The 21,270-nt window shown below is 39.3% G+C and overlaps 1 protein-coding gene across 3 annotated transcripts in view; it reads left to right on the top strand.

The window, feature by feature from the left end:
- LOC106930596 (protocadherin alpha-C2-like) overlaps positions 1-19,288 on the top strand; it is a 36,434-nt gene extending 17,146 nt beyond the window's left edge. For 2 of the 3 annotated variants that reach the window (XM_088009581.1, XM_088009580.1), the window contains exons 2-4: positions 6,913-6,977; positions 9,337-9,422; positions 16,126-19,288. In XM_088009581.1, coding sequence (XP_087865707.1) covers positions 6,913-6,977; positions 9,337-9,422; positions 16,126-16,439 — 465 coding nt within the window. In that variant the 3' untranslated portion in view covers positions 16,440-19,288. Of the gene's footprint in view, positions 1-476; positions 4,133-6,912; positions 6,978-9,336; positions 9,423-16,125 lie in introns of those variants that run through there. The other variant, XM_015008241.2, reaches the window with a different exon arrangement.
- Positions 19,289-21,270: the final 1,982 nt, after the last annotated feature.

Here is a 21,270-nt window from a genome sequence, read left to right as displayed (position 1 = left end):
ATTTCATCTTAGTGATTTCACTTAGTGAACAAGTAAATGCCAAGTTTTGAAAGTACAAACATTTTAATACAAATGTATAGCAATTGGGCTATTACATTTTGTAATGTGTTTGTAATAAAAAATACTCCTACTGGGACTGCATGAATAGATTATGGATGAGGTAAATATGTATTGTATAAACACAAACAGGTTGAAATTTCAAAGGCTGAAATTAGACTAGTTTACAGGAGGCATCTAGAAGTGTTAATAGCTTCAGATTCTATTGGAAATTTGTGACATTTCCTCCAATAAACCTGCATTTTATTTTTTTACTTCCTCTTGATTATGGTTAGGGTGCTAAAAAGATCCCCTCCTCTAGTTTTGGTGCTTATATTACAATTATTTCATTCTTGTTTAACATATAATGCATTGTAAGAAAAAAAAAACATACTAAAAAGTACCTCATACATTAGTGTATGTTTGCAGACTTTAGCATGTGAGCAAACAGAATGTGTGTAAATGTCTCTCAGGACAGTTGTGGTGTTTTTGCCAGATGTGCAATGGGGGTCACAGCTGGAGTATATTGTCTGCGACTTGGCTAAGGACACAACCATTTGTTTCACTAGTTAATTATTAGATGGTTTTCTGCTTTCTGTTAGCATGTGAAAACAAAAGAGTAAAAAATACGAAGTGCATGTTAATGAACGGAGATTTTGCTTGCTGATAGAATAAAATAGATTAACGAATTACACATTTGATGGTTCTGTTAGGAAAATATTACCCGCAGAAATGTAGAGCTGTATAACGATGGCATCATAGAGACTCCGACTACTGCATTGACAAGGTGCTCAGGTTCCTATTTTTTTTCCCTTTTTTTTTATTTTTTTTATTCTTTTTACCTGTTTTCAAAATGATATGTTGCTCCGTTTGCCTTGCTCCTGAGTGATTGTTAATTTGCCTCAGCAAGGGAGTCTGATGATGGCTGCACATAAATCAGTTTTCCTCGGCTCAAAAAAGGGCGGTGGCGCTGACAAGAGGAGAGAGAGAGAGAGAAAAAACATTCTTTATTTTTGCTTAAAAAAATTACATTATGCGGGTGTCAACTGCGGTTCTATTTACGTTCTTATGTACATGAACTGAGGCGAACAACTAAAATAAATAAATAAATAAACATTTAGCTTGTTATATGCTGTTTGATCGGAGATGCTGAGATGCAGCCAGTACCATTTGAACGAGTGGCGCTCCCTCCCTCTTTGCCCACCGACAGCATCACCGCCACATCCAGGCAGAGAAACATAAGGAGAGAGAGAGAAAGGCAGAGAGAGAGAGAGAGAGAGACCAATAGCGATATGTGAGGAAAGGAGACAACCTTGCAGGAGAGATAGAGCAATTCAAAACATTAACCAGACCGAGGAGAAAAACATGGACGCAGTGGAAAATCTTTGCTTCATGCATGCATCACGGAGGATACGGTGTTTACCCCGCACTGTCGGAGTTATGCACGGACTCTGTTTTTGATGAGGCGGGTGGGGACCCGCAGCAAGCTGAAAAGGCGGAAAGATTTCTCCGAACCGTCTGCAAATTCTGCCCGCCTGCGATGGCTGGGTCGGTACGATGCTGTTACAGAGTAATGGAGAATATATTTTGCTATTTCTGTGTGTTGACGTTCACGTTAAGTGGCCTTATAAATGCACAAATTCGATACTCGATTCCAGAGGAGCTGGAGAACGGGGCATCAGTCGGTGACATTGTCCAGGATTTGGGTCTGGATCTGAAAAAAGTTTCCTCTCGACGCATCAAAATCACGTCGGACAGCGGGCGGAAATATTTCACAATAAACCACAAAACCGGAAAGCTGGTGGTGAGTGACCGAATTGACCGGGAAACAGTTTGTGGATTCAGTGGCACCTGTTCACGTAACCTGGAGGTGGTGTTGGAGAACCCGCTGGAAGTGCACAACGTGGAGGTGGAGATATTGGACGTGAATGACAACGAACCTCAGTTCCCTAGAGATGAGTACCAGCTTGAGGTGTCGGAGTCTGCTCTCACCGGGTCGCGGTTTCACATCGAGGGAGCTCAAGATGCAGATGAGGGGTCCAACTCCGTGAAACAGTACCGACTTATTCCAAACGACCACCTCACTTTGGACTCCATTAAACCCTCCTCCAACAATAACCAAATTGAGCTAATTCTCAAAAGGCCCTTTGACCGGGAGCAGATGCCCTCGCATCAACTTATTCTGACAGCAATAGATGGAGGCACTCCACAGCGAACTGGCTCGGCCAAGATCAATGTCCGTATCCTTGATGCCAATGACAATGTGCCTAAGTTTAACAGTTCAGTGTATAAAGTTAAAGTGCCTGAGAACTCTCCAAATGGGACACTTTTGATTAAGTTAAATGCAACAGACCCAGATGAGGGCTCAAATGGAGAAGTGTTTTATTCTTTTAGTAGCTACACACCTGAACGAGTCAGACAGGTGTTTTCTATGGACACAAACACAGGGGAGATTAGGGTAAGAAATAATATAGATTATGAGGAGACTAAAACGTATGAAATGTACATACAAGCAATGGACAAAGGCCCAGCTCCCGTTGCAGCACACTGTAAAGTAGTCGTAGAAGTGTTGGATGTCAATGATAACATTCCTGAGATTGTACTGTCTTCACTTTCCAGCCCTGTGCGTGAGGACGCACGGGCAGACACAGTGGTGGCTTTGATTAGTGTCAATGATGGCGATTCTGGACAAAATAAACAGGTTTCCCTGGAGATCATGCCCAACTTGCCTTTTAAGATTAAATCCTTCAGAAACCACTATACTGTGGTCACATCTGCTTTCCTGGACAGGGAAACTATCTCGTCATACAATGTTACAGTCAACGCTGTGGATGAGGGCACGCCACCCCTATCATCTCAAATGAGCTTCAGGGTAGATGTTGCAGATGTTAATGATAACCCACCTCGTTTTGAGCAGACATCATATACTGTCTATATTACAGAGAACAATGCTCCTGGGGCGTCTCTTTGTGTTGTTAAGGCCATGGATGCAGATGATGCAGAAAATGCACGCATAACTTATACTGTCCTTAATGACAATAACCATGGGATACCTGTGGCCAGCTACGTTAGCATCAAACCTGACACAGGTGAGGCCTATGCCCTGCAAGCCTTTGACTTTGAAAAGCTTAGAGAGTTTCACTTTCAGATTAAAGCCCAAGACAACGGTGTGCCTCCCCTTAGCCGTGTGGCCACAGTATACGTTTACATTATGGATCAGAACGATCATGTTCCTAGGATTGTCTATCCACCTTCAAATGGAACACTAATGAAAAATGCCGAAGCCGGCCTCTTAGTTAGCAAGGTGACCGCATGGGATGGTGATGCAGGGCAGAATGCCTGGCTGTTTTTCACTCTGAACCAGACCAACAAAGACCTAGACCTTTTTAAAGTACATGAGTACACAGGTGAGATCCGCACCACCAGGCGAGTCATGGAAGACAACTCTACTACCTTTGTTCTGACTGTCCTGGTTCGAGACCACGGCATACCGCCGCTTTCCTCAACCACCACTATCCATGTGCACGTGATGGACCTTCCTCCGAAGTTTACCCCTGATCCAAAACAGATTGTTAGGCCTGACAGCCCGCTAATGTTTTCACCAGTCACTCTCTACCTCATCATAGCCCTGTGTGCCACAACCTTTGTATTTCTGGTCACTGTCTTTGTTCTTGCCATTGTGCGATGTCATGCCTACTGTAGCCAGACTGGTTCCTGCTCCCCGTGTTGTGTATCCCAGAAGAACATGCCGGAGGGTGGCACCTCAGCAGGTGGTGGTGCTGGTGGTGGTGGTGGAGCAAGGGCTGCAGGTGGCGGCGGAGGAGCTGCAGGAGTGCAACAAAACATCAATGTGGCACTGCGCCGTGACCTCAAAGTGGAGCCGCATTATATTGAAGTGAGAGGAAACGGGTCTTTGACCAAAACGTACTGTTATAAGACGTGCTTGACCGCCACGTCGGGAAGTGACACTTTCATGTTCTACAACACGGGAAGGCCGCACAGTGGCACCTGGGGCTCGGGCTATGTCACCAGCCACAGCGGACAGAGTCAGATATTTGTGCGCCGCCTCAGTATGCCAGATGCAACTGCCATACAGGTGTGTTGTCTGGTGTGGTCTTTGTGCTGTTTTAGATGTGTTTCAGTATGACTTTGCATTTATTCTGGAGTTTGTTTCAAGATGTTAATTTCTTCTATTTAAGTTTTATTTGTTTTATTCCTTGTATTTTCTCAAACTAATTCATAGTGCTCACCAGTGTGGCAGAGGGCACATAACTTTATTCCAGATATGTGAACATATAAATTAGTTCTGATTCTTGATAGCTTAATATCTGGGGTCATGTATGTCTGGCAGCTTTTATGGATTGATTGGTTGCTTTTCTGGGCAGCTGTAAACTAGACCTATTAAAACAGTACGTGTGAAAAAAACACAAAGTAACAGTTTGTGTTTTTGATGTATTGTGATTTCAAGGGCAATAGCTTTTAACTGGTACTGTAAAGTGTGAAAAATAGAGCAGTGATGGCTGCTACCAGTGCAACCAGTTCACAGTAGCAAATCTTCTCTTCCTGTTTCTCTGCTATTGAAAAGTCAAAATATTTGAGAAATTGATGAAAAAGCATGGACATTGTATTGATGACTCAAAACTGTCCATTATATATTTTTTTTCAAAGCACACCATAATGAAACAATATTCATACCATTGATACTCACTGCACAGTATAGCCGTCAGTAGTGGAGGAAGAGATAGATGAGAAGAAAAAAATACTGTGAAAGCAATAAAGAAAGCGTAAAGGTTATTGTGCTGCTGTACGCTGACCTGTTCCTCATTAAATGCCAGTCATGTTTGCACTTGCTGTGTAATTAAATAGCAGCAATGTTTTTTGTTGGCTCTGTGAGACAATTGGCTGCTTAGAAGCCGATGAGGCGGGGGATAAAAGGTGATTGGACACAGAGCTGATAGCGGAGGTGTGAGCTCTGTATCCATGGAAGGAACTTTCACTCCGAGAGGCGAGAATTGGAGAGATGGCAAGAAAAAGGCTTGCAAAACCCAGAGTTTTTGATCACACAATTCATAGGAGACAGTGCAAGGTTAGGAATACTCAAAGGCCCATGGGAATCTATTTAAATATTGATATTTATTTCGTTTTCCCTCAGGTCTTTTTTTTTTTTTTTTTTTTTTTAGTAATTCCAGTTCGGATTTCCTGTGTGAAGAGTTAATTTTCCAGTTATCCCCTGGGTGTACCGTAAACTGCAGACATGTTTATGTTCCAGATGTTTGTGCTTTATTGTTCGTGCTGTTCTGTTTACCCCCATGAACACCATACGGCCAAACAGACTAATCTCCCTTTGGCCACTTCAGTGCAACAAAAGAGCAAACAAAGCCGTTTAGTCCCATTTTGTGGACAATCTGGTCCTATTTTGAACTGGTTGTTTGTTGTTGCTTACTGTAATTGGAGCGAAATGCAAAAGGTTACTTCTGACTGCGTGAATATTGTCCACACTAATATCTTGGTCCCTCGTCTAAACCATTCATCTTTCCACTGATTGCTTGAAGATCAGCGACTGTTTTCATCTAATCACATACTGCCTTCAGTTTCTGGCATCTAGACATCCTGCGGTGTCCTATGTCTCTGTCAACCTTCTGCTCCTTTGAATTAATACGGGAGAAGAAAAACAGGCCTTTCTCATTAAACCAAATATTGAATTCAGAGTGTGATGAATGTGGACTGCGGACTCATGGGGGTCAATGCGGCTGTAGCAGAAAGTGAACATCTGTCAAATTTGAAAGGAAATGAGATTGCAAATGGGTCTCCTATGAAGTGCATGGCCAAACAGGGGAAATATGGCGTCCTCGCTCAGTTCAGTTTGTCTTTCTGAAGGTTAAGAAGGGAGAAAATGCAATCTCATCTTGGTGATGTGGTTAGATTAACAGCCTCTTTTGCTTCCCTTCAAGCACAATGTTTCATCATGATTAAGCATTATTTTTTTTTTGTTGTTAGAGTTTTCTTTTACAATTCTTGGATGTTAAGGGAGTCATTTTAGAATGCTTCAAACCATTTTTTTTCCCAGGCTGTCCTTCATAGAACTGTCTGAATACGATGCCAAAAATCTGTTCCCCCTCCCCCTCACCTTCCTTTTTCCTATGACCTTCACTAAACTAAGATGACAGGAGAATGGTGGGCAGGAAGTAAGAGATAGACATGGTTCTGTATAGTTTCCATGGTGACATTTACTACATTTTCTGGCGCACTTTGTGGGAGTAAAATTTAAGGTTTTGTTCAGCATAGATGTGAAAGTAAATAGCAGAGTAAAGGGAGTGAGGAATATGCAGCAGAATAATCAAAGAAAAGAAAGTGGAGTCTGGATAAGCGATGCATTAATAAACAAATATGAATACATATTAATGTCAAATAAGTTTGCATTTCATACATCTTAAGCCAGATTTCTGTTTTTGTGTATGTCTCTTGGCCTAACTTAAAATGATTTTCAGGAAACATTTGCAGTAATGCTGTTTTAAGGGCTCTGCCATGTTGAAAGGAAGCATACTGGATGAATATATTTTATTTTTATTTTCCCGTGACCCAACACCTGGTTGGATTGAGTGCTGAAGTAAAATCTTTCAAAGTCATTTTTTTTCTTTCAATGTCACAGATGGAAGAAGGGAGGCGATGTGATAATGGGAGGAGATGTGTGCACCAGCAAGATTACAGTATTCTGCTCATTACTCATTTTTCTTTTCAAAGGCTGAAGAAAGCTGCCACTGCTTGATTGTGTGTGTGCCTCACATTCATCAGCAGTTCTCACCATGACTTATTAATGAGATGGTATTGGCTTTTGCCTGTACTTAAGACTCAATTCCTTCCATTCTCTCTCTGCAGCCCAAGGCACCTAATTCAGACTGGAGATACTCAGCCTCCCTGAGAGCAGGTGGTGTAATGCAGAGGTAAGCATCATATTTTCTGTTTCTTTCTTCTAAGTGTTTCACATTCACCCCTTTCATTATAAACCCAGTCTAACTTCATAGTTGATGTAGAAACACTGCTATTTAATTTGGTCCTTGATTTAAAAATTTGCATTTTCACCCTTAGTAAGTGACCATAGAGTCTCTGTTATATAAGATGCAGTTAAATAATCTTCAAAAACTGTTTTACTAATATCATATCCAGATTAGGCAAAGTTCATTTTCAGTACTATAGATGAGTTGTTTCATCCTACAGCAAAAAAAAACAAACAAATAAAAAAACAAAAAACATAAATGATAGTTTCATGGTGACAAATCTCTTTTTATAATAGTCTCAGGAAGCTTTTGTTCATAAGCAAAAGTGTGCTAACACAGTCTTCAACGTCCTACTTTAAAACCAAGGATTTAATTTAAAATAATAAGACCACTGCCAATTTTTGGCAGGCTGTTGTGGTTTGTTTTCAATGGCATAAATGTGCAATTCATTTAATAATAATAGTATATGTGTTTTCTTTTCTTACATCTTGATAATTTCTGAACACTGAAGCTGAATCTTTCACTTAATAAGAATGTAAAATGGCATGCCAGTTCCAATTTTTGCACCTAAAAGGCAAAATAATGAAATGTCTTTTAAACGGTGTAGCCAGCTCTACCTAAACGTCTCATGTGGTTGCAGGCAAAGCATGTTTATTTATTGTGTGATTTGAATCCATTTTTTTTTATTTCTTTAAATATCTGTATTGTAGCTCTTGTTCAGCTATGGTGACTACTTTAAGAGAAAAGGTGGGGCTTTGCTTTTGCCATTTAGGATATAAAACGGCTAAATTTAAATATTTATGAAGATTTCTGTTTCTGAAAAACAGGCAATATTAGTAAAAAACATATCTAAAATGATCTTGTTTTCTGTAAGAACTAATTAGAGATTTGTTTATTTATTTATTTAAAATTACACAAGTTTAAATTTATTTCTTGATCATCAAATATAAATTGACTTTGACACGGGAGACTATATGTTTCCTTACACAGACGGAGGAGTGACAGGAGGGAAGAGCAAACAGAGAGATGATCAGTGAGGCATAAAGGACATGTTGTTAGGTGAAAATATCACCTATAACTCTGGAAACCAAATGAAGGGTCATTCTGACATCATGGCACCATAATTACAAACAATGTTAATATCAAAACTCAATAGTTAAATCAATCATTTTAAATATATTCATTTATTTATGAATATGTTAAAGATACCCTATATAATAAACTTCTTTCTCACTCTGATGTAATAAGTGAAGCACATGTAAGTGTTTAAAATGCATTGTGGTAGTTGGGTGCAAACAAATTACTGTAGTGTTTATCATGTGCTTAAAGCGCATACATATAAAACATTTACTCAGTGTGGTGCAGTCTGAAAATCTGACCAGAAACTTTCTCACATTTAGTTATGTTATCACCACAAACGTCAATGTATATTTGTTATCAACCAAGTACAGTGAATATTTGTGAAGAGGAAGAAAGTTATCCTTGTTTTTTAATTTTACTTTGGAAACACATAAATCTGAAAAGCAAATATTCAGCCCATTTTGCTTTGAGATCGATCTATCTATCTATCTATCTATCTATCTATCTATCTATCTATCTGTCTGTCTGTCTGTCTGTCTGTCTGTCTGTCTGTCTGTCTGTCTGTCTGTCTGTCTGTCTGTCTGTCTGTCTGTCTGTCTGTCTGTCTGTCTGTCTGTCTGTCTGTCTGTCTGTCATATTTTGTTGCACCTAATCTAATCAGGAGTTTGTTATAAAAGTGCAGCCTTCATCATTGGAAAATTACTATGCACCATATACATTTTACATTAATAACCCAGCAATGTATTTCTAGACATTTTTTTTTTACATTTTTTGATTATAGTCATCAGGTGAAATATCAGGAAACAATAGTATCTAAAACTCTTATTATCTGAGCCAAGCCATATGATTATTTCCAAGGTAAAGATAGCTTTAGTTTGCAGCAACCCTCTTTTTTATGACTGCCTCAGTGCGTGTTCAGTAGAAGGAGGGAGCAGAATTACTCAGACTGGGTGTGAAAATGTAAAAATGACCATTTGTACCCATAATCCCCAGAGTTAAAGAAAAAGTGTCATCAAGACTTTACAATTTCATCAGCACATATTATTTATTTATTTAGTTACTGAGAAAGCTTTGTATTTGCAAAGTTTTGTTCACATAGTTCAGTCTTATATTTGGCATTGCTGTCTATTTATTGATGCCCTTTAATTTTGAGAAGCATAAATCATAGTTTATGTATTGCAATACCTCTAAGTTTTAACATGTCAATGTGCTGTTTGTCTTTTAGTTCAGTCCACATGGAAGAGTCTGCAGTCATGCAGGGAGCTCAGGGAGTCCTGGTACAGAACTGGCCCACTGCATCGAGTGCTGCTGGTAAGAATCTGTGAAGCTATTTTCACCTTAGAGTGTAAGCCACTGAAGAACTGTTTAGTGAAGTTAAAAAAAATACAACACCTACTCTAGTCTTTCATGTTGACAGCACTGATTAATTTAAATATTTTTTTAGTTTGATGAGTCCAAAAACCTCATATCAACGGTTTAAGATAATTATTTATTCATACCTGCAGATTATCCAATAACTTAGTAAACTAAACATAATAGTTAAATAACTATGATACCGCATTTGAGATTCCCTCGACTCGCCCTTGCCTTGTCTCACTTCTGCAGGACATGTCCTGTCCTTTCTCCACACTGCTTTACCTGCTTTCTGTTGCAGGATTAGTGACAAAACATAGAAAGAAAAATAACTGAGAACAGTTGATTGGATTGTCAGCAAAATGTTAATATAATAAGTGAGCCACAGAGGACAAACACTGCAGCAGAATAATAACATAATTACATTCCATCTCCATTTAATGTTAGCCTCTTCTCTTCCTCAAGTTCTACACACACCCACTCACAGGAAATCAAAGATTTAGAGTCTCAAGAAGTCATTTCAATTTTTTGAAAAGTTTTTTTTTTTTTCTCCAATCCTTTTTCATAATTAGTTTATATAAAATTTGCATTGGCAGGACTGATTATTGCACAAACAGAACCTAAAGCATCTGCTCTCCATCTTAACGATTGGTTGTTTCCAGAAAAAAATATAAATTTTTAGAATTTGCTCTCAAAAACAAAAAAATATTTTCATTTACATTCAGATACAGATATAATATTTTTATTTTACCAGAAAAGGCCTTACTAAAGACAAAATATTATTTTTAAAATACTGCTAGGAACAATTTTGGAACCACATCATGAATAATTCCCTGTAACAAACAAAAGAGAGACTCAAGGAGTCACGGTCAACAAGAAAAGAAAATATTTGTCAAGAGAGAAATGTTTCAGACATGAATGTTTTAACTTGGCCCATCCAAAAGAAAAAAAATGGATCATTACCACACCCTATCCGTACCCACAAAATCTACTGGGATTATTGATTGATCTCAACAGGTTTGTAGCACTTATAGCTGTACTTAAAACAAACAAATAGTCAGTGTTTGGGAATAATGCTATTCCAACTTTCCAGTGGAGTTTAACAGATATGCTTCCTCAAGGTTAAGATGTCCTCAAGCTGTTCAGAGAGCCCACATTCATTTGCCACCCAGCTGTGAATACCTTTGCACATGTAACTTAGTCTAAAACCTTTGACACATCCAGTGCCCCTTACTGATATTTGTGATGAAAAATAGTCTGCGTTGTCTCTTACAGAGAACTTAGTTTTTGTCTTTGCTAATGAAGTGTGATGAAGAAGGATTAATAATAACAAAAAAAAGATTAGTGTTGGAGAAAAAGTGAAAATAATGCAAATGAAAAAAAACAAACAAAATTTGCACAATTGTACTGGGTCAGGATGCCAACATTAGGTTTAGATTGGGAGATTATTGGACATAATTAAGAAGCTGGCCCAACATGATCTCCATTTTAGATAGGAGGCTGTGAACTACGTACGCAGACATGTCGCCCAAGCTAGCAATCGTCTCCTCCCATCCACACTTGCGTACAAACAGCCTCCTCTGCTGTGCCATCGATTTCTTGCCTTATCCGAGAACTTACAGCTTGCAGGCACTTCAAAAACGTGAGGGACAAAATGGAGAGCAAAAACACAGACGAGCAAGAAAGAGGCAGAGGACACAACAGACAGCAGTGACGTCCTTAGGGCAGATCAGTGGCTATGAGATCAGCTTGCACGGACTTAAGGTGGTCTCATCTGGCTGTCGCAGCTAGAGACGACATCCTGCACACGCGGTAAGCCCATTTTAACCCAAGGGCTGCCTGCCTCCTCTTTATCTCGTTGTTGGCCGTGCTATGAATGGAAATAACTGGAGGTTACATTATTTTTCATATAAAATTTTAGGGTGCGACCAACAAGGCTCCAGGGTTCGTAGTGATAGTAATAAGAAATACAAAATTCTAGCTCTGCTCTTCTGATGATCTACTGAAGTTCATCTCAGTTCTCTTTCATCGTATCTGGAAAGTGGATGTGTTGAGTTTTTCTGAACCTCCACAGTTACAGTGCTATTTATAGCTAAATCCCGCTGTTTACCAGGTAGTCTCTTCTCTTTAAGGTTTTTATTTCTTTGAAGCCGTTGTTTCAGGAGGGTTGCAGTTCTGGCGGGGTGGCGTCTCTTCACCATGAGACTTAGGCAGTTGACAACGCCCATGTTTTTCGCTCTTCTGATTTTGAATCTGCACTCAATGCCTTGTGTTTCACATGCATGTCCCTATATTTGACCGCCTGTGAGTCCAAGTGTTTTGTCTGCCTGCTTTGTGCTGCTCCTGTTGTGACAGATGGTGCACAGAGCCCACGCCCAGATTAACACAGCCACATTAGGGAAACCAGGGCTGGGCTTGTGTTCAAGTCGCCCTTCCTATCTGCTCATCACTCCTTGTGTGTCATCACCTTGTCTGTCCCTCCGATTCACAAATCTGCTGCTGAAACAAACTGACGTGTGGGTTTTTGTGTCGAACTGAAATAAAAATAGAAAAACTTCCATTGCGAGATTGGAAGAGACAAGGAAGAGAGGGGTGGGTGGGGGGGTTAAACGGATGACTTGCAAGGCAAATGATATAAAATAAAGAACACTTTAAGCAATATTGAATAAGTAATGGAGGGTTTGAGAAGGAGTGACAGTGACTAGATCACACTGATTGACTGAGACACAGTCGGCAATAAAGAGGGGAGGCTGAATGAGGCTGCTGTTGCTAGGGGAGTGTGGTTAGACCAGACAGTGGTGAGAGGGAGTGAGAGAAAGCTTCGAGCATTATTCTCCATCAGCATAAGCACTGTCACCATGGCTCCTACCGATGTCCTACTGCTTCACAGGAAGACATTGTTTCCGTGGCAACCATTCATGGCCCCTGATATTGACAGGAGTGGGAGGAAATAGTGGTGGGTGTGTATAAGATGGGGTGCAAACATATGGCACAGTGCAAAAGAAGATCTCCAAGACGGGGATACGTGAGGAATGATAAACGAGCGCAACACGAAAGACGAGACCGAATGAGCAAATGGACGAGAAAGAGTAGAGAGATAAACAAGCTAGAGTGGTCTTTAAAAAAAATTGCCACTTTAATTTGGGGTGAAAGTTGTTGAAAGAGGAAGAGGAGTTAGTAGAAGTAGAGTGACCTACTTTCACTGGGGTGGTGGTGGTGTACTGCAGATATGGATGCAGGTTCACTTTTTCCCATATCATCCTGGAGCATCACACACACACACATACACACACACAGCGACACATTCACCATAACCACTGGTGCAGAGACAGGAGGTTTTCATTGGTGGTAACGGCAGAAACTGTCCAAATGACGAGCAGAAACTGAGACAAAAATCATGCTGCATTGTGCACTTTCAGAGGCTTGAACTATCTGAGCCATTAAATTTATGGACTGTCCATTATTGCAGTATTTTTTTTACATTTAAACTCACCATAGATGTTTTGTGAATATAAAGAAGGAGTAAATTTGAATTTAATTATGGATACGTCTGGGCTGCAGTATTCTGTCAGCCACTGAAACCTTTTGGCTCATTCAGAAAGGTGAGGCAGAGAAGAAAAACAATCTGGGATATTTCACTACTTTTGATTTCTTTCAGCCCATCTGCTTCCTATTTTTAGCTTTTATTCCGTTCTCTGCTGCCATCGCCTTTAAATTTCTTGCCAGTTCTCACCTCCTTCATGTCACTAAGGTATAAATCCTTTTTTTTACACTACGTTTTTGTCGCTGCAACAATGTTGAGATGTATGCAGACGCACACGCTTTCAAACCTGCATGGAGATGCAGAATTTCAGAACAGTATCTATACTTTTAAAGTTTGCATCAACCATTTGCTATATGGGCTACATGGGCAATATAATGTTATTACGATGAAACTAACAAGAAACCTAACTAGGAACACACCTAATATTCTACACACACGTTTAGCCTTAGCACCAGACATGAAGATGTTTTGCCATCAGTCACATCTCTTCTTTTTATTTTTTTTTCTGTTCAGATTTGAGAATACATGTTAAACCCTGTGCCATAAAGTAAAATGCAACAACATGTGATTGAGATGATAGCAACGTCATATTTTTGTTCTTTGAATATACTCATGCACTGCACAGCTGGTTAAAATATACCCTCTAAAAAGAGGTGTGGTCTCTCTGCAGGATTGATATGTGAAGAATCACATCCCAGAGATCTTCTTTTTTTCCTCTTCTCTGCTATGCTTTAGTTTTGTGCTAGGCATCACCATTTTTATCTGCGTCTATGCTCCTCATGGCCCCTCTTCCTCTTCTTCCTCCTCCTCCTTAGGACGTTATGTAACACTGCGCTGCACTCCTTTGTGCAACTGTCCAACTGGCTGATGGTAGGGCAAGACAAGCGGATGAATAAAGTAGATGTGGCAAAATGGAGCTTGGGTGATTTGAGTGGCTGTGAAAACCCACTGGAGGCACAAAGAGAATAAAGGGACATTGACACAAGAAAAAGCTGGACTGATGACTTCAGAAGTAAAATCTTAAGAGGGTGAACATGCAGAAAACATCACAGGCTGTAATGCAGTGGGGCTTTACAGCTCTTTAGGCAGCAGGGGTTAAAATGTTCAGACAGCATATGTACAGAAAGAAGTAACCCTTACAACTACAAAATACGTTACTGTCAGTGTCTCTAATGTACTTGATGGTTGTGGCTGACGGGCAAGCAGTTTAATACGAGATCATATTAACGTTATCACTAACGCTGATAGATATAATTAAGAGTCGCATCAATTACTCAGAGGGACGGGTGTTGGTTTACAATGTTTTTCACGCCGGATTAGATAAAAGGTCAGGGAAAATAAGAGGTAGAAGGAAAGGGAGGGGTTCCGCACACATTCTCACACTCCAAGAAAAAGGAAGGTGCTTTTCTTTGGAACATTGCTGGACGAGGGGATTTTATTACCATCAGGAGAGGTAGAAATAAATTGAATAAACCTAAAAGGAAGGCAATCTTTTATGCTTGTTGATAAAATGATGCACATAAACAACAATACATATCACTATATTCAGAATGTTGTCAGATTTGTCCTTACTTATTTAAATGGGAATAAAACAATGCAGTGTTACTCTGGTCTGCCTTACGTGCTCCATCTGTCTGCTTTCATCGTGACTCATCTCTCTCTGGGGTGTAATTAAGTTTATTAGTGCGAGGTTGCACACAGGCACCACTGTCTCATCAAGTTTTCACTTTGAGTTGGACAGGTATTATTTTAGAACCAACAAAATGGACGCTTTAGAGAAACAATTCACCAGTATTTTATTATTAGGTGCTCTCATTTATTCCTTTTGGGCTTGATCTGTTTGGTCTATGCTTTTATTTATTTATTTATTTATTTATTTATTTATTTATTTATTTATTTTATTTTGTTCAATTTGAGAATATGCCTAGTGAGGGAGTCAAATTGGAACTTTTTCTCTGTTTCTGTCTCAGTATATAAAAGTTAAGAATCTGTTTTTTCTGTTCTGTTTTTGATAAAATCAATGCACAAAGTGTATCTCCAGTTCATAAAAAAAAAACATCTTTTAAATGTTTGTTTCACTTGTATAGCAAATCTTCTTATTATAAGTAAGGATAAAGGAAAAATAAAATTCAGATCCTTGTGTACTCTGAGCAGTGCAGGAGGCCGGTTGTCTTTTACCAGACATGATTTTTTTTTTCAGCTTGGCTGGATCTGTCCTCAGTTAATCTCCCCTTTGGTAACAGCTCAGGAAAGGAATCAGAGAAGCAAAGAGTGTATGTGAGGAAACGATGGCAAGTAGGTCATTGCTTTGCGGAGTAAAGCAAAATGGCTGCATGTTGTTTCCTAACACTCTCTATGCTGAAACACACTGAGTTTTGGTCATGGTATTTTCACTCTAAATACTGATAAGTCTTTTATGTGACTAAAAATGATACAGTACCTCTTTGTTCACTTTAGTCTTTTCAGTTTTTTTGTTTTTTTTATATACGTCCATGTTTAGGTTTTGTGAGTGTTTTTTAGGTATTTACTTGAAGAGATAAGACATATTATTCCTGTGGCCCTGTTTTTTTTTATAATTTAACAAGATAAATTATAGGTAAAATTTGTTTGCTAAGAAGAATAACCAAGGCAGAAATACGAAGAGTTAAAGGACTTCTTTGAGTCTTTCATTTACCAATAAGGAGAAGTTTTGGTAAATCTACTCCACAAACAGTAGATTGTGAAAATCAGTGATTTTTAATTAGAGTTGTATTGAGTTGACTTTGATTTTATGAATGTGTCATGCCTTTTTCTCCTTTGACTTTCATTTCACTTGCAGCATATGATTAAATGATGACCCACTGAGATTGTCTCTTACATTGCATATGTGGCAAGGCGGCAAGATTTAACTTGTGTTCAGTTCAAGGAAGAAATAAAAAATGTAGTGACATGAGAAGCTGGTTACTTATTTAAAAATAGCAAGAGGCTGTGCTGAATTTGTAAAACAACATAAATAGAGGGACTTGCAATCAAACATGTCATTCAGTCATAAAAGTTGGAAGAATTTATGTATGTCAAGTCTTTGATTTTGTTAGAGATTTGAAACTAATCTTTAATCTCTCTGTGTTTCTCTTTTAGAAGGTGAAGGAGGAGAGGTTTCCCCACCTATGGGCGCCGGTGTAGACAGCAACAGCTGGCACTTTCGCTACGGCCCTGGTGGTCCCGGAGCGCCCCCACAGCACCTGAAGCCCGGAGAGGTTCCTCCAGAAGCATTCATCATTCCTGGCTCCCCAGCCATAATTTCCATCAGACAGAACCAGGGAGGAGAGGACGACAAGAGCGACTTCATCACCTTCGGGAAAAAGGAGGAGGCCAAGAAAAAGAAGAAGAAGAAGAAGGAAAAGGAGAAGAAAGACAAGAAGGATAAAGGCAAGGATGACGGCGACGAGTAAAACGGAGAGCAGAAAATGCATAAAATGGCGAAGAAGAAAAGGGTGCTGTTAAAACAGAGGTACCAACCAAAGTTCACTGGGTGAAAAGAGAATATTTTTTACCATTATTCATTATTGCTGAAAAAGTTTCAAAGCTTTTTTTTCTGTTATGATTCTGGCCTTACCAAGATATAGTTTATCTTCAGTTAAATACTGATGTAAGTTACTTATCTTGCCTTTATACAATTAATGATTAAAAAAATAAAGAAAGAAAATGATTGTTTCTTCCTCTCCATGCCCCAATGTGCCTATGCACCCTGAGTCTGCTTTTATGATCTTTTTTGGAAAATGGAAGTACAATTCCTGTCCTTGTGTTGTTCTTCTTTTCTCCTATAACCCACTGGGCACGTTGGCACCTCTGTCTTATCCCCTCCCCGACGACAATGTGTAAAGAATTCTCTAATCGAAGAGACCAGTACATTGAACAAAAACAACATAAAGCTGTGCCAGCCAGGGAAAAAAATAAAAGAGGAAAATGTGAAAAGATTGACACAGATGCATGCAGTCTGGAGCTGGACACACTCTACTTGTAAATAGCACAAACAAGAGTCACTGAAACTAAAGGCTAAACTGGCACTGCTGCAGATTCACTGGTAACTACCAACAGTGTTCCCTTAAATCTCAATGAAACCACACGCGCGCGCACGCTAACACATCCAAACGTGCAAACAGCAACTTATTACCCATGAGACAATTGACACAGGAAGCACCTGAGGCCTGGGAAAAACGAGTGAGAGAAAAAAATATGAGAGAACAGACTGGCTGAAAACTGGACACTGCAAGTTCTTTGTCCTGCACGCTCACGTCTGAGAGTGCAGACGCGCATCAACTCTCTCAGGATGGAAGAAGAACCATTTGCAACAGCTCTATCTTTGCTTGGAGAGCGCACAAAGAGCTTTATCTTCTGCAAGAGTCCCAACTGAGGAGGACAGAGACCACTGGAAGATGTGGAGAGAAAATGGGGAGATAATGGGGAGATGTCTCACGTTCTCCCGAGCATCACAGAGGGTTGAGTGCAGCTGAGGTGGCTTTTTATGGTGGACTCTGAAGATACCTTACAGAGTATTTGGAGAAATTTTGATATCACTTTTTCTCCTCCTTTTTGCAGCAACAGCTAAACGCTTTCTGCTTTGAATGTTTGGTAGCAACCAATCCTTACCTGACACCTTGAGTTTACAGATGATCACCTGCTTGTATTTGTTCCCAGCTACCACAAAAAAACCAAATTTTACTGAAAATCACTTTTTTTTGTCATTTTGCTCATTGCCCATCATGTCGACTGCTTCTCATGTAAAATGTGTGAAATGTCTTTTTTTTTGTTCTTTAAAGAGATTCAATAATACCCGTGTTTGTTTTTCTTCATAGCTTTAATTGCTTTATGCTTTATGCGCCCACCTCACTGTTGTCCTCAGACACCCACTCGACCCCTTGCTCTGACGGCCTGCTCTGAACATTGTGGTGTGCTGAGAACAGCATGGAGTAATGCGGACGAGGCCCAGGGAGAACCAAACAGGGCTTTGCACCCTGAACCCGTGTCAGGTGCTTCTGAAGTGCAAAATGGTTCAGTGCTTTTTAACTTGTGTATACTACGGTATGTGGTTCATTTCCTGTTTGTAGATAATCACACAAGGAGGTATGGTGGGATAGGGCCGATTACAGCGACTGTAGAGAAATGTGATAAAATAAGGAGCGATTAAGGGAAAAAAAAATTCACCATCTTGATTGTTTAGGAACATTAAGTCACATACTAGCTTCTATGTACGCTGTAAATGTACCGTAGACTTCTCATAGATTGAACAGTAGCTATTGAAACTTGAGAAATATTGGGCACACAGGGATTTGTTCCCTGAGCTTTATCCCACCAACCTTCTCGCAGACAGTTTTTGAAAAAGGGGCACTGATGTGCCTCAAGACCTGCTTCTGTTGATTACCCTCCCGTTGCCTGTAACTTGTTGCCACGTCCCAAAAGTTTTTGCGGCTCAGTATGACGTCACTCCATTAAGTGGCTGCTGCATGTACTGCTCTACGGAAACAAACACTATATAGAGAAATATATATATAGATAGATAGATTGCTCTGATTTTATTCTTTTGTATCATTATTTTTTTTTCTTCATTAATCGCACAGGAAATATCTGTATGTACTGCTGTCGCTCCCAAGCATCCATGTGCCACAATGTTCACACTCCACAGATGTTTTACGGCATCCACTAACCTTCTTTAGGTATATGTAAATGATATAGTGTGATACCTTTCAACTTGCAAGTTCATTTTCTCTCTTTTTCCCAACAGTGGTTTTGCGTTTCAAGACAAGCAAAGCAAAGCAAAAAAAATAAAAAATAAAAAAAAAAAATAAAAAAAGCTTAAAAAAGCAAACAAAAAAAAAATCACTCTGTCTCTGGCTTTGACATGACGATTTAACTCTGTATTATTGTAACTGAAATATGTATGATTCTATGAAGAGCTATCACTTCCCTTTCACTCCCATTATAAAAAAAATGGAAGAAAAAAATCCTGTGAAAAAAAAAGACTATATGTTAGTATATTCTTGTGTTTAGTGAGTGTTCATGCTGTCATTCTCTCCCAATGTTTGGTGGTGAACTATGGTGGCAGTGTGCTGTCCTGAATGGACCAGCAGAGATATGTTGTGAAACCTTTTTTTTGTACACCTTCTCATCAACTGTAACAGTGAAAAGTAGTGAATTTCATTTATTTCATTTATTTTTTCAGACTTTTTATTTTACCTAAATGGATACAGTGGTAATGTGTTTGGTTTAAAAATCACAAATAAAATTTTCTTTCCTAAGCGTACATTCGGATTCGTTGCTTTGGGGACGTTTACGTATAAGAATGTTTTGTACTGCTGTGTGTGTGTCTTATAGTTCTGTGGTTTCTCCAAGTGTAGTTTATAAGAATATCATTCTGAAAAACACAATGAAATATTAGACAGACTTTTAGAAGGAATGCTTTTGTTTTTCTATTTAGGTCTAGTGGAGGAGAAAGAAATGGATGAGTTGAATAGAGAAAGAGTTCATATTATTTTTGATGAGCGAGGCTGACAAACTGTCAAATCTGTCTTCGGGCTGCACTCTTCTATCACACACTTTCATGTCACACTTCCTTTTGTGGACTAACAAGCAGTCAGAAAGGATATGTCCCTGCAAAGATGAGACACGCACACAATGACCCACACAGCTCAGCCTCTCCTTTCCGAAAGCCTCGTCGCAGATGGTCCAAACAGTCGCGTATGAAAACGAAGCTTCCAGACGTACAGTAATTTAATAGAGTGGCTAAATAGATTTATAGGGTCTCAGTGGGAAGGTTTGAAGGAAATAGTAAATCAAATCATAGAGCCATTACTCATGATGGTCTTGAGAGAAATGAAAGCTTGATAATCAATATTTTTAATTAGTCATCCACTCCAGCATACAGCTTAGTAGCTTCTTGTAGGTAAGTTGAATCTGTGGCACCTAGCAGATTTATTTGCTTTCCACCAGTGAAAAAAACAAGTAGTAATCACTCTTCAGGATTTTCTTTAGCCTGAAGCTTCATCCAATATGTAATACTCCATGATATTAAGACAGTTAAGTCTCCCTTACAGTTTTGACTTTCATTTTTCATCCAGAGAGCAAAGAGCATGATAAAGAAGGTTCAAGAGTTCATGTTAACAGAACTGCTGAAAAAAAAAAAAAAAAAAGGCTGCATTTTCCTTTTTGCTCCCTGATGGAGACAGGAAAGGTGTTTCCATGGCTACAGCTATTTGGGGAATGGTTTCTATGGCAACAACCATGTATATGTACCAAACATGGGCATACTAGTGAAGGCTCCCTGATGGGGTCACGGGTGTGGCTTCAACAAATGGCAGAGAAAGCACTTCACTGATTACGTTCACTTCTAATCTCCCACTAAATATTCACACTCAAAGCTTGATGTTTTTTGGCTGTAAGAGCAGCAAATCCACAGAAGTAAAACACTTAAATAAATCAATCAATAAATAAATAAATAACACCCACACATTCAAAATGCCTCCAGCTACTTACTCCCAAGAGCACTTACAAAATGAGTGCTGGTCCTTCTGAGTTTTCTGTGTACTATGCAAATAAGTTAAGAAACAAACATTATGAAAGCAGCCTCCAGTGCTCTGTTTCCACAGCAAAAATATACATATATATCTGGTTACTGAATTTGTACAATAAGCAAACTAATGCTGCAAACCAATTGTCACTTTTTTTTTTTAAAGATTTTATATGTTGGGAATTCATTGACAAAACAAAGGTTAATTCAAAACAATATGCAGCACTTATCCTACAGGAGTCCATTCTTTACTCCCACAATAAGGAGTCAACTAAAAGACCATGGATTGTTAAGGCAGCAGTCACTTTAAATTAAATGTAACTAAAAGGTGTTAAAAACAGCTAAATATATCTTTGGCTGTTTTCTCCTGTCGTTTCACACTGAAACACACATGGCAAATAGTTTTTGTCTTAGAGCTTGAGTTGACTGGTGATGTCGCCAGCTGCAGTGAGTCAGCAAAACCATCGTCCTGGAGGACAGAGGCAAAATCAAGTGACTCGGATGAAGACGGTGAGATTAATGTGTACAATCATATGAGCTTGTGGGAAACACATAGTGTAACACATTCGACTTGAGACAGCGCCCTTAGTGGTGAGCCATTCAGGTCATAAGACTACAATAAACATGACTCAATAGCTGAGTTACTTTGGCAAATTTAGCTGTGCTTGAGGTTTTTAAGGAGAGCAGTTGTTCATTTCTTTTATTAGGTTTTTGCCGAA

Source organism: Poecilia mexicana, unplaced genomic scaffold (assembly GCF_051168715.1).
Source record: "Poecilia mexicana isolate PSO_F unplaced genomic scaffold, ASM5116871v1 scaffold_10, whole genome shotgun sequence".
NCBI classification, from domain to species: Eukaryota; Metazoa; Chordata; class Actinopteri; order Cyprinodontiformes; family Poeciliidae; genus Poecilia; species Poecilia mexicana.
This window is presented reverse-complemented; position numbering and strand designations above follow the sequence as displayed.